Below are 16,916 nucleotides of genomic sequence, written 5' to 3'. Positions count from 1 at the left end.
CGTAAGTATACGTGTTCTTCTTTGGATGATTCTACACATGGCAAGTAGAGCAAAGTTTGAAAGAGTAGGTGAAACTGTATTACCGACAGTAGGATGCACTACAGCGCACTCTAGGATACGAGTTCTAATAATGTACTAGTTATTGCTTTGCGTAAAACAATCAAACGAACGATTAACGTAATAATTATGTATTTTCTTAATTATTTTTTTCGATCGATATTAATAATGTTTTAGGATATTAAATTGATATTTGTGAATTATCTGTTAATCTTAGTGATTTCGTATTAATATACGTGCGATATAAATTAATATAATCGATCGATTATCGAAGAAATTGAACGATCAATTGACTAACTACGTACTTCCTTCCGTGACAACTTCTTCTCTTTCTCTTCCGGTGTCTCCCGCTATTCAAGCTGTTCGAATTTTTCGTAAGCTCCTTTGAATTTTGGAAATTATCATTTCCAAAAGTACAATATCGCGACTATTCTGCATTAATCGAGAAGAATAACATGCTAGGAATTGTAAGTATGATAATTTAATCATGACAATCGCGATATCGATACGTTTATTCGATTTTTTATCGTTTCGCTCTTGTTCGTTCTTGTTAACCGTTTTTCGACGCCATTAATTGGCCTTGAAAATTTTCTAACAATTTATTACGATCGACTCGACAAATTCGACATAAATCGTCTTAAAAATAAATATAGTAACTTCAAGAGTAGACAAATTTTAATCGTTTTAAATATTATTATTACTTTTATATATCTTTTTGGTAAAGTTTGTATACATCCTTATAGGTAGAATATATATACATATACATACACATGTATACAAACTGTACCGGTAACGAGCACATAAGCCGGTAACGTTCGCGAATGTAAACAGCCGAGCGTTAACCTATCTCGGCATACTGCGTATAATCTTTTATTTCGTTAGCGTACTTCGTCCTGTAAACATCGTAGTCTCGTCCAACGAATTTCTAATTTTATTCTATCGTTTTAATATTCCCGTTTTGTCTAAATTAGAGAAGAATCTTAATAGGTAGGATAACCTCTAAATTAATCGTACTTGATATTGACGTATAATCTAATTTTCATGCGGTAATTATAGACTTAATAAAAATTGTTCGCGTATATATATATATATATATATATATATGTATATATATATATATATATATATATATATGTATATATATATATATATAAAATGCATATTATATATATGCAGCGATGTGTGTAAGCAATTTAATATTCGTTTGTTATCGATATATAATTTAATATTTTCTATATTTTCAACATTTGTGTCTAGTACAAATTATTTTTACACACATACATATATATGTGCGTATATATATATATATATAAGTAATTTAGTATCGTATTCTATTAGTGATCCATTTGATCCATCTGGTGAATGCAGCTACTCTTGTGAATACACCAGGTTTATTGCTGGGACAATTAGCATCTCCATAACTTACAATTCCAATTTGAATATATTGTTTATTCGTAGTTTGTACGATAAGAGGACCACCGCTATCACCCTGGAAGAATTATTAGGATAATAATAATAATAATAATAATAATAATAGTATCGTGTGTATTGTATATATATATATATGTGTATGTATATATATATATACATATTTTAATATGCACTATTATCATAGGTTGATTACTAACTTGGCAAGCGTGTTGACCAGAACCAAACGCTGTACAAATATTTCTCTCGTCTATTTGCCAATGTAATCTACATTCCCTGTTAGTAATTACCGACAGTCGAGCATATTTCAAAGCTTGAGTAGTGGAACCAGTGGCTCTCTCTTTACCCCATCCGATAACGATTGCTGTTGCATGTTTGTAATTCGTGTATAGATCGTTATAACCAGCAAGTGAAATAGGTTGAATCGAATCTATAATCATTTATAATTAATATAATTAATACATATTTTCTTAGAAACGATCGTGTCATAGTTTAAATTGATAATTAATTCATTCATTCATTATTATTATTACCATTGTTATTACTACTATTATTATTATTATCTTTATTAATAATGTTAATTACTTGTAAAAGGGATGTCAATAGGCATATATAATAATCCAATATCATTGATAACTTGTATGTATCCTGGATGAAGATACGCTCGTGTTGTGATCATCGAAATTCCAGGACCAATATTTTTATCGTATTTGATACCAGATTTGTTGATAATACCGAAAACGAGAAAAAATCTACGAGGCGATTCTGCGATACAGTGGCCTGCTGTTAATACCCATCGTTTCGATAGGATACTTCCGCCACATTGAGAGATCACTCCATTACCAACGAGTCGATGTACGACACTGATGAAAGGAAATTGTCTTTCTCTTGCGTATTCTCCGCCTGTTATTCTTGTGTCTTGTATCAACAAAAAGTAGATTTATTTAAGATGCTATTTTTAATATCGTAGTGGTATTAGATATTTATAATATTTATATATATATATATATAATAACAAACGTATATGTATCATATTATATGTATTTACATTATTACTTGTATAATTAGTGGATTATACTATAGATTATTTTTATAAGTGATATATATATATACTATATATATATAATATATTTTTATACGTTTAACAAATATATACTTTTACGTTTGTTACATATTATTGCTTACACATATACAATTATTAATAGATCATTATTTACCTTCGTTTGTAATTTTTTCATCCGTAAGTTCCGCGATTTTTCCTTTCAAAATTCCATGATTATTATTTTTGTAATTCGTCGAAATGTTTACATGAACTTTCACTACACTCGAATAACTATAACACTCGCGACATACGATCAGAACGAACGTGACATAGAAAATCGTTTTCATACTTTGGAAACTCATCGTGAACTGACTTATTTTGTACTAATTCTTCGGATTTATATAGAATTTTGCTTTATACAGGATATTATATATAGAAACGATTTCGGTAGGGATTTTGAATTTATGATTTATGATTTGACCTTTGGAGAAGTAATCTCTAAGAAAATTTTATGAAACTCTTTGGAACTTGTCGAATTTCTTTTTAACATATAATAGTTTTGGGCCAACGCCAATTGCTTTCTCCAAGTTTTATTATCTTTCTTTATAGGTTTTCAGGTAGTAAGAGAAAGTTATACGTTCCTTTTAGCAATATATTTGTTACAATTTTTTCTTTGTTAAGTATTTCGGAAAAATATTAAAATAATTAAGATAGAAAGATACGAATTCTTAAATGGATGGATCAGCCCATTGTTGTACTGACACAATTGATTTTTCTTTCAGATCGTTCGTGTTCCGATAATGAAACTTTCTAACGACGGTGAACATTTTCGTAAACGGTTCGGTGTTGTTCATAAATCATCGTATGAAAGAATTTTCATCGCACGGTAACAGAAAGTTTCAAGGATTATATTAAACACAATGTATTGTATTTCATTCCATCCCAGCTGATTATGTAAGTAAAATCATTTCAAATTATTCTTTAAAGGATTCGTTATCCTAAGAGCTTCGAGATTAGCTCGACTATTTTTCTTTATGTTCGGAAGAGGATTAAGAATAGGATTAGGAATAACCAAGGAAATAGCAACCATTTCTTTTTTTTTCTTTTTTTTTTTTTTCAACAAACATTTATTTCATATACGCCATCGTTTTAAAGTTGACACACGTTTAACACATTGACTACCGATGCATAAGTCGACATATACGTCCAATATCTTTTATAAATTTTATTTAGATAAAAGATATATATACAGGGAATTAATCGTTATAATTTTTACATAGGTAATACTTCATTTCTATTAGCGAAGTATACTTTTAATATTCCAAGTATCAATCAAATGAATCTAGATCTTTACAACGTGTTATTAAAACGTACATTAGAATGAATTAGAAAATAGTAGCGATACATTCGTGCGATTAAGATTTTCTCAGGATTTTTTTTATCTCTGCTTCTTTCTTTCTTTTTTTTTTCTATCTTGCTTTTATCTTCGTCATTTAAAAAATCAAGATCATTATGATCGTTATCTCTTACTCCGCCAGGTAGAAAAAAGAAATTAAAATAACAATTGTTTAGGACATGCATTTTAGGACAAATATTTAAATAATAAAATAATAATTAAGTGTCCGATTAGAAATTATTAAATTAAAATAATACTCGTAAGGTATATCATTATATTAATAAAATAATACTCATGTTTCATAAGACACTCCGATATTATTATTTTATTTTATTTTACTTTTATTTATCTTTTAATTGACTCAAGCTATTACGTGACGAAGAGAGAAGGTCAGATTTGTTTGAATTTTTAATAGGATATTTGTATCTCTATTTTTTCTTTTTCTTTTCTTTTTTTTTTTTTTTCATTAACAAATTTCTAAGTATTCTCAGAGCATGCGTATAGGTGTGTTTATATTTTTTCTATTTTTCTCATCTCCTTTTTCCTTCCGTTTCATAGAAATGGATTATCGCGTCTGTCTATGTCAGATAATATATACAACGTTACGTAACGTCATTTGATAACGGCGATTATGTAATTAGTCGTGGACGTGACAGTACTAATAGGCAGTGCGATTTAATCAATGCTCGTTTTCTTCTTCGTAGATAAGAAGATCATGTGCAACGATTGGTATCTAGAATTTCACAATTTCATATTTTTCTATTATCTTTTTTTTATTTTTTATACTTTTTCTCCCCTTCCGTTTCTTTTTCCTCCGTTCTTACAATTTATTGTGACAATGTTTTTACCGTTATTGTTTATTACTTTATTATTTTTTTTATTACTTTCCTACTAGTTATTCTTTTTGCCCCTTATCACTTTCTTTGCTTTTTTCAATAATAATATTAATAATAATGATAATAATAATAATGAACATCGTTATAAACATTGTGAGTTCAGGAAGAGCTTATCTCTCTCTTTCTCTCTCTCTCTCTCTCGCTTTCTCTCTTTGTCTCTCTTCCTCTCTTTCTCTTTTTAAATCCAAGATTTTGTTTACAACAATAATATTATAATTATTCGCGATAAATCCATTTGACTTGTAACTGTATTTTTTTCGAGCTCACGCATTATATCTTTATCGTCGTTAAGAAATATCCTTTGACTAGGTAGCTATATTATTAATTAATTAATTAATTTACATATATACATATGTATATTCTTTTATTTATTACGTTTTTCTTTACTGTTATCAAAAGTTCTCTTACTCGTTGGAAAACATTTAATTCATTTGTTTTTTTATCTAACCTACGCGATATCTCGATAGGTAGAATAGATATTATCGTTAATTTCTAAGTAGAGAAAGAGATTAGTATAACCACGAACAAACGAACTTGATATTAGACGTATGTAAGTAATCGTTGATTGTGAGTATTGCAATTGACAGGAGTCTAATTAAAAAAAAAAAAAAAAAAAAAAATCTTTCTATTTATTTATCTATCTAGTTATCGATCTGGTACTCCTTTATCAGAAATTTCTATTGATTCTTAAGGATTCCGTGCCCTATTCAATAAAGTTCAGATCAATGTTCTAATTTCTTTCTTAATTGAACATATCGAACTATATTCGTGTATTCGAATCGGGCTCGATCAGAATATGATATAATTTCTTAGAAAAATCATCTAACTGTCAATTTTCCTAACATATACATTACATCAATATTGAGATTAAATCTTCTCAATTAAATGAGAAAATTTATGTTGGAATCGATTTATGTTGAGTTATTAACATTATCGAGATCCTCGCAGGAACGATATTCCTCGTGGATCGATGTTAAGAACCAGAAAGCTAACGCTAGAAACATTGTTCCCGTTAGATCACCTAATGCCGTTAGATAGGGGATTGCAGAATTATCTGGATCTATCTTGTGCCTCCACATTGCATGAATTATCACGTGTGCTATATAGAGCAATAGCATTACCTAAAAATGATTATAAATATTATTAATCATCGATGTCAAATCATTAATTCTATATATTAATAATATCATTATATAATAAATCAATATATTATATTAATGATGCATTGGATTTCTCTAAAAAATTTCAAGATATATGATAAGTATATGTGTGTGTGTGTGTGTGTCGCGTGTATATATGTGTTAGTAATGTACGAAATTAAATTCAGTAAATATACTCACTTGTAAAGTGGATACAACGATATAAGAAAGAACAAAATAAGCATCCACGGTTGACTTCTGACATTTGATATAATCTGCCGCAAATACGAATACCAATTGACCGGAAATCGCCATTCCAATTAATATCCTTGCAGTTTTGGCGTACGGTGCTGTGAATGAATAAATGTTTAACGTTAAAACTATGTACATGCGACAAAATATATGCATATATATATATATATATATTTGTTTTATACCTCCTTTAAAAAGAGCCGTCCACGGTGCAACCCACATTTTCGCATGTGGAGGTAATATACCCAGAATACTAGTTTGATGTAACATCGTTGAGATTCGGGATGCTTGAACGGATACCAAGTTACCACCAATTCCGTTTATGATAGGTTGAAATACTACGAATCCTTTGAATTTATCAACGACTTCGTTGAGGATCAATCCACCGAGGCTAGAATCATAATTACGTATATCAAACATATGTTTCTTGGAATTTTTGGATAATTAATGTTCTTATTTTTCGATTATTATTCGTTAATGATCATTGATACACATACCCACTGATGAACAGGGCAGACAAGACAGGTACCCAGCCAGATGTTAAAACGTTTCTCGTGTATTTATTTTTCATAACCACGTAAATCCAAAATGGTAAAATTAAAAGATAGCTGATTAAGACGACGTAAAGTACCCAAATCTGTTCTTGTAATTTTAAGAAAAATGCAGATGCTATTGCCGATAGGACACTGATCGATACCACGTCACCTACCGATGCAGCCAACGGCGTTGCTAAATTATCGGGATTCATTTTGCATCGGTGGGATATCATGATCACGGCTATCATCACAAGATCTGTAAATTAATCGTTGCTAGATCGTTGCTTGAACATTTTTAAAATAATTACATCAATTTTTTATAACGTTGCGTAACTATCAAGCTGTATCATTGATATTTAATGACGCGAAAGAAAGAATTTTTTCTTTTTCTTGCCATTAAATTAATTCCTATCTAATATTACACATTTGAATGGTATATCATTATAGTATAGTATAAATTTCTTATTATTTGTTTTTAAGAGACGAAATAAAAATTGATTTATAGAGGGTTATTGATTCAGCTGACGCGATCATTGATAATAATCGATATATTTAAACTCATAGATCGGTAAATATAAACGTGAAACGTGACGTACCTAGAATGAAACAGGAACTGGTTGCCGTGCAAATGCTTGATGTTGCCAATAATAAAGCATAATTCCATTCGAAGGGTATAACTGCACTCCCTTCGTTTCGATGTACACTATCTTGTATGGCACCAACGATTATTGCAAAAATAGCTACCAAAATGGCTGCTACGATCGCTTGAATTTGTACCAACGCGACGTTACCAATAATCATTTTCATAATTTCACGGAATGTATGCATGTTTCCTAAGTTTGCTTGAGTACTCAATCGTGATGCTAAACACATGTCGAGATTTCCTTTCAATCCTAATAGAGCAGGCACCAAGATGAGTAGTTGGCTGACCGATTTGAATACTGGCCAGTGCTGAAACATAAGATTATTAATTATTATTCTTTTCTTTTCTTTTTTTTTCTTTTATTTAATTTTCAAACGTTTCCTCTCTCTCTCTCTCTTTGTCGATACATGTAAATGCCTTTAGGAATAAAAAAGTAAAAGTAACGACGATGCAACTCGACTGCATCGAAACGTATTACATATAGTTTACATTATCTATACAAGAACAAATATACATAATTGCAATAACGATGTTAGATTATACTTGAGAAATATACAAATCAAAATGCATATATATATATATATATATATATATATATACCCATGCATGCAATTGAAAAAGTAATCGATTCGTTTTGAAGATACGTGATCGGAACGATTAGTTAATTTCTTTTTTTCTTTTTTTTTTTTCTTTGATCATTTTTCTTTCGTTCATACCTTTGATGTGTTAAAACGTTTTATAATATCTTCTAAAAGAATAAAATAATAATTACCTGAACCATATCGAGAACAAGACCGGCTCCGATAGTTCCAATTCCAGCGATGAAGAAAGGAACAGATATTTGTAGGGTCGTGTGGTACCATTTCTCAGTCCTTAGATGTCTTCCATTTCCATTGCCGGTTGGGTCATTCCGATAATCAGGATCGGGGTCTGAATTTGCAACGGAAGAGATGGTCACTATGGAACTTCCACTGGATAACGAACCACCATTAACACCACCACCACCACCGCCACCGCCACCGCCGCCCCCGCTGCCCCCGCTGCCAAGATTCGGCAATGACATATCCTTTTTGTTCGTTTGTCCATTAGGAACTTTTAGGCCGGCTATCGAAAAATCGTCAACGTTTTTATTCTCAAATTTCTTTTCTATCAAACGCGATGTAACGATGGACCTTTCCCGTTTTGTTTTTTTTTTTTTTTTTTTTTGTTTATAATATTTTCGATATAATTCTCGTTATACAGTCTTCGAACGAGACTCGAACGTTTTCTACGTTCAAACGTAAATGAAGTACTGTTTGATACATGTACGTAAATGAAGATAAAGTTTCGTTTTAAAAATATCTAGCTTCGTTGTTGCATTTATCGTTGGAATGTTTATGCCTTATTTTCTTTCTTTTTTTTCTTGCCATCTTTTTTCGATGCATCATATATACATACATACATACGAGGTATTCACGTACGCAATGTTAACATTTTTAATTAAAAACGACCATGACGACGATAATATATCGTTTACGCGTATCTCTATCAGTTATTTTTATTTTTTATTTTTTTATACTACATAGCCACATACATACATATGCACATGTATATATATATATATATATACATACATGCACATACATACATACACATACATATTTTTGTATTATCCTCATTAGAAAAGCGTCATTGTGGACCACGAGTATCAACAGAATGATTATTTATTATCACAAAATTATTTCTTTTCTTTTTTTTACTTCTTCGTTGTTTGTTTTTGATCGCATTATTAATTCGCATAATCGATAACTCCACGCGCAGCGATATCTCTTACAACAAATTGATTCACGTTTGGCGGATGTGGATAAGAAATGAAAAAAAAAAGAAAGAAAAAGAAAAAAGAGGAAAGCAAAAAATATTAAAAAAAAAAAAAAAAAAAAATACATACACACGAGATAAAAATATCTCTTGTTCGTTTAATGTATACGTTTCCGATGTTTATCAAGAGTAGAGGAAAAAATGAGGAAGAAAGAATAAAAAGAAATGCAGTATTTATCTCACCTGCCACCTTCTTCAATACCACAGGTTCTGCCTTGATACCGTCACCTGTTACATTGAAATTCTTCTTGTCCGATTTGTCGATCCTATCGAACTCTAAAGCGTAATTGTCATTACCATTGTTCGGTGACATAGTTACACGTGGAATAACGAAAGCTCTGTCCATAATCCTCTGTCTTATTATTTCGGCACTTCTGCTTTCATTGTAGTTCTCTGAACCGTTCGATCGAATATTCGTCACGTTCAGCAAAGATGGTTCAGTCCCCGAGACCGGCAAAGCGACCATGCCTGTATTTTGATACACATATACAAATACAAATATATATATATTTTTTTTTAAATCAATGATGTCAGTAATATACGTCGACACAACGGATAACTCGGTCCGGGATTCGAATCTTTAGAATTTCACTTTCCCAAAAATTTTCTCAGGATTTTATCGGCCAAAAGGCATTTCCGAGAACGGTAACTTTTCACAACTCACTTCTAATGAACTCTCCTGATGTAATTTATTTTCATATTTCGTATATTTAACGCGAGCCAACACTTGGACATTTTTAGGATAATTCTCTTATTAAATATCAACTTTCATGAAATGCAGATTTTCTCTTTCACGCTCGTCCGTTTTATGGCAACAGTCGACCACGAAGGTTCTTACCCGACTAACATCTCTAAATTTCGAAGTTTAAAGAGAATTCTCTGTCATTTATCTTAACGACCGTCCGTGTCGCTGTAATCGTTTGTAATTTCGAATGTCTTGGGTCTTCCATTAGGGACCCTTTTTTCAGTTCTTTAGGCCCACCACCGATGTCGCTCTTGTCACCGATTTCTCAAAATGGCTTCTCTCGATCGCACATACAATTACTTCTTTTCTTTTTCGCGTTATTGCACAACTTTCAAGCGTGTGAACGAGCCAACCTTCGTTTCACTTTTAAGACTATCTTGTAGGATTCGCGACAAAAGTTGAGAATCTTTTTACGCGTATAAGTAAACGAATGTTCACTTATATGAAATGGACATGTTCGGTCCCATTACATCAATCGATTAATATCACTTATATGTATTATATCGATTGAAAAGAAATAATTAATTTCTGGACGATTTTTTATAACGATTAATTTTTCGTTATATATATATATATCTTTTTGTATTCCTTTAGTTTTTTGATTTTTCGACGAGAAAAAAAATTCAAACTTACCGAATTCGGTGCTGACGTACGGTGCTACGACAATTCCTTATCCCAAAGCCGCGGATACCAGGATCAACCTGAGACAATTTCACGTCAGCTCTGCCCAGTTCCGTCAGCCTTAATCTAGAGTATCTAACGCGTGGAAAAAAATAAAGAACATGTTGCGTTATATCTCAATTAAATCTTCTGAAGATAAAGAAACATAGGAGAACGCAGTCAGTAACATTCCACGATCGAGAAGTTTCTGATTTATCCTACGATTAAATCAAATCCTGTTTATTATATTTTTCTCCTTTAAACGACTGTCGTGTAATTACGATAAAAAAATAGATAAACGTAAACAATTTTGCATGAAGCTAATACTTTTCTATATTTCGTAAAAAAAAAAAGAAAGAAATGGATGAAGAGATAACTCTGCGAAATCGACTATCATGAAAATAATCGCTACTAGAGCATTTTGATCGTGTTAAATTCGAATAGTTACATTAAAAAATAAAAAAAAAAAAAAAAAAAAATGAAAGCAACGATCGAATGGTGATCACGTTCCAATTAATTTTTTATTCGGTATTATCGTTGGCATCACCGGCAATGTTAGACGGTAGTCAGCATTATTACTCAAGACGGATATAAAAGTTGAGCTTCGGTAATTGATAACGCTAACGATAAGCACCAGCACGCTCATTATAATTCATTCTTTTATTCTTTTTTCTTTTTTCTTTTCCTTTTTTCTTTCTTTTTTTTTTTTGCAATCTACTTCCTCTTCTACTTCTACTTCTTCTCCTCTTTCTCCACCTTGATTTCAATGTCGTTGCACCGTCGTCATCGCGGTTGCTGCAGTAGCTAAACGTAGACGATCACGAAAGTCTGCGAAATATTATACGTACTTTGAATCAGCATATCGTCTAATCGCAACACGAGGAACTAAGATCTCGCGTTACCGTTAATCTCAATGCACGTGGCGTTAACAAGCGGTTGACGCGCCTGCGCACGCGAATCCGCGAAGAAAAAGAAGAAAAAAATTACAAAGAAATAAAGGAGAGAGAGAGAGAGAGAGAGAAGAAAAAGAAAATAGAATGCTTTGTTATACCGCATATCTACTTAGATTATTTCGAAGGTCTTTTTTACAATAAAAATTTCGTTATCATTCGTTGGATGATTTTTAAAAAAGAGAAATACATACATTCGACCACTGTGTTTGGTCAATGTCAAGTCTTCTTGGAGATAAATGATCGCGATCGGGCATATTAATTCTACGCGATTATTTTTAAATTGATCGAATAATTCGATCGATTCTTCAACGAGATCTTTTATTCCGTTATACTGCTCGATTTCGTTCGATAGGTATTATTTCGAGAAGGTATATTTTTACAGGTAAAAAACAAAAAGTGTTTGCCTGGCGACGTCGTTGAGCGTAATGTGAAAAAAAGAAAAAAAGAAAAGAAAAGGAGAAATAAAAAGAAAGAAAATCTTTGCGATCTCGGAGATATTCTTTATCGAATAAGATTTTCATCGTTATCGAACTTTAGCATTCGTGGTTTCGTCGATCAATCGAGGTCTAACGAAATATCATTCGGAATGATTATTTAAGGGGAAACTTCAATAATAAATCAGATATCGATACACCTCGAGAGAGTCACGAAGCTGATAACGATTCCGATATCTATACGGAATTTGTGATGGTCGATCGATAATTCTTCTTAGGATCCCCCCTTCCACTTTCGTTGTTCGAGTTGTTGGAAAAAACAAGGATCGTTCTTACGTAGAATGTTAAAGAAAATTATACAGGGAAATACCAGTCGAACACAGCCGAATAGATACGTGGTCACCGAAAGAGAAGGATATTGTCCATTATTTTACTTACATAACAATTACATATCGGTGAATTAGCGCCAGCGTGTCGATCTTTTTTGATTTGACGTCAATCGTGTTTAGTTCACGATCAACGACGATGAAACTAATGTGCTCGTTAAAATCACCTTTGGATGGATCACCTTTCGAATCGACGAACGTAATCTCGATAAAACTCGTTGTCGAAATAACAGAGAAATGATATTTAGGGACTATGGTTGTTGAATAAATCCACGTATATTCCAGCTTCGTTTGCTTTAATGAAGAACTTTGCGATCGATTCTACGTTAAACGTTAGATATATATGTGTTATATGATTGATGCAACCGACAATGATGAACCGTGTGCCACACGCGGTCGTGCTTGACTGATAAACGAACTGTTAAGCTCGGCGGCCGTCGTCGTCTTCGTCGTTCGTCTACACGACGCACGCGGGATCAGACAGACGTCTTTCGTTTCTCGGAGGAAAGCACGTGTGCTATCTTGACCGATTTGCCGATTGATGCCGGTTGTCTTTGATTGTGTTGTGTCTTTGACGTGGTTCTGCTGGTACGGCTGGTAGTGATTGTGACGTTTATTGCTATCGCCGATGTTTTGCGTTTTCCTTGATGACAATCTCTGTGATAGTATATAAGAACACAAATAATAGATCGATCTACTCTCTCTCTCTCTCTCTCTCTCTCTCTCTCTCTCTCTCTCTCTCTCTCTCTCTCTCTCTCTCTCTCTCTTCTATATAGAAACAAACTTGCCTACGTTTCTATCACAGTCAGGAATTTACTTGGAATTAAATCGTTCCCTCCCCTCCTTCCTTTCCCCCAATCCATGCATCTCTTCGTCATTCTAGTCATTGTCATCGTCATTTTTTAAAATTCTCTCTCCACTTCTCCGTCTACTATTTCATCCCCACCCCATCCTTCTCTCCTTCACTTCCATCTTCGCCAACATCACGCTCTCTCATACCGATTGACCCATATATACTATTCCGCGTTCCGGGTTAAACGATCTACTACACGCTCCTCTTTCTTTTACTTATTTCTTTTCCTCTCTTCTCCTCTCCTCTCCTCTCCTCTCCTCTCCTCTCCTCTCTTCTTCTCTCCCTCTTCCATATTTCTCGCTTCAACTTCCTATTACTTCTTGATGGAATCTTTCGAACGTCAGGAGGGATACCATCCACGACAACGTGACCTTTTTAATTCATACCCTTTGACGATTTATAAACGATATTATTCTTTGACTATTGGATGATTCGATACGATTCGATCGCGTGTTCTCGCTCGATTAAGTATTTTCTTAAAGAATATTTTTGTCTTCGCAGAAGGTTTGCTCTCTCTTTTTTTCTTTTTTTTTTTTTTGCCTATTTATTTTCCACGTCGGCGTCGTCGTAGTCGTAGTCGTAGTCGTAGTCGTATCGTACCTAATGAACAAATAAAATAATTCGTAGAAAAGCATCTTCTCTCGTTGCTAGGATATCTAACCGTAGAATAAATTTCTTGCTACTATTAACTATGTTTAAGTTTTACTTACATCTTATCGGATTTTCTTCGAGAACTTTAATACCTATGGAAGGGAGGGGATTAGAGAAAGCGAAAATAGATTTAGAATCTTGAAACTTCAAATGCATTAGCGTTGATGTGTTTTGTCACATCTACGTATTTTCTTATAAATTTTATCTCTGGGATATATCTCACCGTGCGAGGTTTTAAAAATTTGTCGAGAAGATTGATGGGAAATTTGAAATCATAATGAAGCGCACACTTGGTAAAATAGAAAAGAAGAAGAAACAAAAAAGAAGAAAAAAGAAATAAAAAAAAAAAAAAAACAGAAAAAGAAACCTGCAATAAGTCTTATCATTTTATTTATCGCGTCAAATAAAGTATACGGATAAGTTCTTGTATTTTACTGAGTCATTTGAATTTATCAACAATGCATGTCGTTGCTATGCGAACCACATAAAAGTTTACTTGCTTGTTCATGGCTCAATCGTGATTTACCAGTCCCAGACAAAGAGTTCTCTCAATTTTTCAAACAGATACGAACAAATCGGTATAGTATACGAAATCTATAAGTGGTTACAAAAATGGATAGTAAAAAACACCGATAGTAAAAAATTAGTTGGCAAGTACCTTCGCACCGAATGATAGATTAAATATTATCTATAATCCTTAGTTATTTTTTTCTTCTTTCTCTTTGTTTTCTTTTCTTTTCTTCTTTTTTTTTTATGAACGATTAGGATCTCGAAGTGATTAAACATTAAAAAAAAAAAAAAGATACGACATAGTCCAAGAAGCTTTTTGATAAATATTCATATCAAGCGATTGCGTATCTATATGTAAATTTTACACGGAGGAAGTAAAATATTCGTAAAATTGTATAAAAATTCTTTGTTTATGACGCCGATTCTGATGAAGCACTTGTAATTACTTGTCGAGCACTTGAGTGAAAAAAGAAAAAAACATTTTTTCGTAGCGTAAACATTATCCAAATTATTACGTAGCAGTCTTGAATTTCTTCTAATTTCTTCGCGAGACCAAATGAAATTCACTTCGAGCGCGTAAATAAAAAAACGAATCGAAACAGAACAAGAATATTCTACAAACTATAAAACATTCGATAACACCTTGTTGTATTATTCTTTTCATTAATCGTATTCGTCGTGTGTCGTAGAATATATTTTCTTATTTTTTTTTTCCTTTTCCTTTTTTTTAGAACAAGGAAAAACTATACGCGGATACGATCGATCACTATGCTCGAGTTGTCAGGAATGAAAAAAGAAGTATAAAGATAACTTTCGAGTGTGCATGCTCGTCGGTAATCTCGGAATTTGTCGAAAGTATAATAAGTAGAGCGAACGGAAGAGACGAAAGAAGGAAATAAAAGCGAACGAATAAAAAGCAAAAAGCAAAAAGAAAAGAAAAGAAAAAAAAAGGAATATCGTGGATAATAAATCGTCGACATTGAAATCCGCGGTCGAACGTAATAAATACGTATACTTACTAACATAAGTTTAGAAACTACCTATACTTACCTATGTATGTAAGTATCTACTTGAGAAGTTTTCTTATCGTTACATAAATATATCCTTTACACTTCGTATTCGTTACCACAAGATCGTTGTCATACGATTCAATTGAACAAAACGATTGGCATTCCGTAAGCATGTGTACCCGAAGGAACGTTGGGATTTACACGTCTATCGTGACGTAAACGTCGTCAATGAAAAAAGATAAGGAAATCTCGATTAAAAGCATTTACACTGATTTCACGTGCATCCCAAATGATTCTTAAGATAATCCGATTATTTTCGTTTCTCTTTCTCTCACTCTATCGTCTTTTTTATTTCTGTATTGTTTGTTTTAGATCTTTTTTCTTTCTTTTTTATATACATAACTTATATAGATTAAAAAAGAAAGTTATATCTCGTATGATGATTTTTTATGTATTAGCAATGAAATCGAGATAAACAGACAGAAATAGAGAGAAAGAGAGAGAGAGAGAGAGAGGGAGAGAGAGAGAGAGAGAGAGAGAGAGAGAGATGCATTTACATTATTTATTTTCATAAGCAATCTCTTTAAAGAAGCAACGAGATAAGTAACACTAATTGCTTTTCTCACGAAACTTCGTAATAAACACTTCTAATCTGAGGTATTTTATAGAATCGTAAGCGAGTCGATTATCACTGATAAGAGAAAATCTGTTGTCATCTCTCTCTCTCTCTCTCTACCTCTTTCTCTCTCTCTCTCTCTCTCTCTCTCTCTCTCTCTCTCTCTCTCTCTCTCTCTCTCTCTCTCTCTCTCTCTCTCTCTCTCTCTTTCTGAATAACGTTTACCACTCTTAACGATAACGACTATTATGTTGTTTCCAAAGTTTTATGAATCCTTTTACAATTTATTACTTTATTTTCATTAAATATATGTTATTACTTTATTTCCATTGAAATCCTATGTATGAGGTCTGTTTAAAGTAATTAAAGTTGATTTATTTTTAAATATATGTACATATATATATATATATATATATATATATATATATATTAAAAAATTAAAATAGTTTTCTATATCGAATATCTCCTTTAATTAATCACTTATTAGTATCGAAGCTAATCTCTCCCTCATGAAATTATTAAATACTGATCGATAAATTTTTCAATTTAATCTCATTTAATTAATCGATTCTTCGAGATCGCAAGTATTTTCGAATATCGATACTGTTATATTAAAATTAAAAAGAAGAAAAAAGGAGAAGAAATTAAATGGAATATTCGATAACGTAACGAAATATTATTAATAATTATTTTGGGTACTTACCTATCTATAGATTTAATATATATACCGTATATCCGTATATCAAATTCGCATGACTCCCAATGATGACGTTGTTGTTTTAATTGCAAGATCAGGGAAAATACAATACGCGTACGTCTTTATACGTAACCAGGAAAAAGATGAATTGTCGA

General features: G+C 32.2%; 3 protein-coding genes across 5 annotated transcripts in view; 1 reads left to right on the top strand and 2 right to left on the bottom strand.

The window, feature by feature from the left end:
• Positions 1–387: 387 nt before the first annotated feature.
• LOC122635083 (Down syndrome cell adhesion molecule-like protein Dscam2) overlaps positions 388–16,916 on the top strand; it is a 195,094-nt gene continuing 178,565 nt past the window's right edge. For both annotated transcript variants that reach the window (XM_043824875.1, XM_043824870.1), the window contains exons 1-2: positions 388–524; positions 3,310–3,481. The gene's annotated coding sequence lies outside the window, so the exon portion shown is untranslated. The remainder of the gene's footprint in view (positions 525–3,309; positions 3,482–16,916) is intronic.
• On the bottom strand, positions 1,360–3,169 carry LOC122635095 (chymotrypsin-like protease CTRL-1). The gene is made up of 4 exons (XM_043824902.1): positions 2,703–3,169; positions 2,071–2,403; positions 1,686–1,915; positions 1,360–1,546 (listed from the first exon to the last, which is right to left on the bottom strand). Exons 1-4 carry the CDS (start codon positions 2,887–2,889, stop codon positions 1,376–1,378), a joined length of 921 nt encoding a protein of 306 aa, XP_043680837.1. The 5' UTR covers positions 2,890–3,169; the 3' UTR covers positions 1,360–1,375.
• LOC122635088 (solute carrier family 41 member 3) lies at positions 4,011–13,065 on the bottom strand. Of its 2 annotated transcripts, none has more exons than XM_043824886.1 (9): positions 12,477–13,065; positions 10,625–10,747; positions 9,430–9,714; positions 8,162–8,493; positions 7,343–7,697; positions 6,708–7,002; positions 6,396–6,601; positions 6,160–6,308; positions 4,011–5,940 (listed from the first exon to the last, which is right to left on the bottom strand). In XM_043824886.1, the coding sequence occupies exons 3-9, from the start codon at positions 9,710–9,712 to the stop codon at positions 5,731–5,733; spliced, it is 1,830 nt and encodes a 609-aa protein (XP_043680821.1). In that variant the 5' UTR covers positions 9,713–9,714; positions 10,625–10,747; positions 12,477–13,065; the 3' UTR covers positions 4,011–5,730. The 2 variants fall into 2 exon arrangements, with proteins under 2 accessions (XP_043680821.1, XP_043680822.1); XM_043824887.1 differs by having other exon boundaries at positions 8,162–8,319; positions 12,477–13,063.

This window comes from Vespula pensylvanica, chromosome 17, assembly GCF_014466175.1.
Source record: "Vespula pensylvanica isolate Volc-1 chromosome 17, ASM1446617v1, whole genome shotgun sequence".
In the NCBI taxonomy this organism is placed as follows: Eukaryota; Metazoa; Arthropoda; class Insecta; order Hymenoptera; family Vespidae; genus Vespula; species Vespula pensylvanica.
Note: the sequence above shows the minus strand (reverse complement) of the source record. Positions and strands in the feature narration are given on the sequence as shown.

Bases quoted from the DNA above. Each gene is read 5' to 3' on its own strand.
- LOC122635095 (XM_043824902.1), bottom strand. From the start codon at position 2,889: ATGAGTTTCCAAAGTATGAAAACGATTTTCTATGTCACGTTCGTTCTG. The intron at 2,404-2,702 runs GTAAATAATGAT...TGTTGATACAAG, and splicing joins TGAAAAAATTACAAACGAAG to ACACAAGAATAACAGGCGGA. The intron at 1,547-1,685 runs GTTAGTAATCAA...TAATTCTTCCAG, and splicing joins CTGGTCAACACGCTTGCCAA to GGTGATAGCGGTGGTCCTCT.
- LOC122635088 (XM_043824886.1), bottom strand. From the start codon at position 9,712: ATGGTCGCTTTGCCGGTCTCGGGGACTGAACCATCTTTGCTGAACGTG. The intron at 8,494-9,429 runs GTGAGATAAATA...ATTTTTCGATAG, and splicing joins GGTATTGAAGAAGGTGGCAG to CCGGCCTAAAAGTTCCTAAT. The intron at 6,309-6,395 runs GTATAAAACAAA...ATTCATTCACAG, and splicing joins GACGGCTCTTTTTAAAGGAG to CACCGTACGCCAAAACTGCA.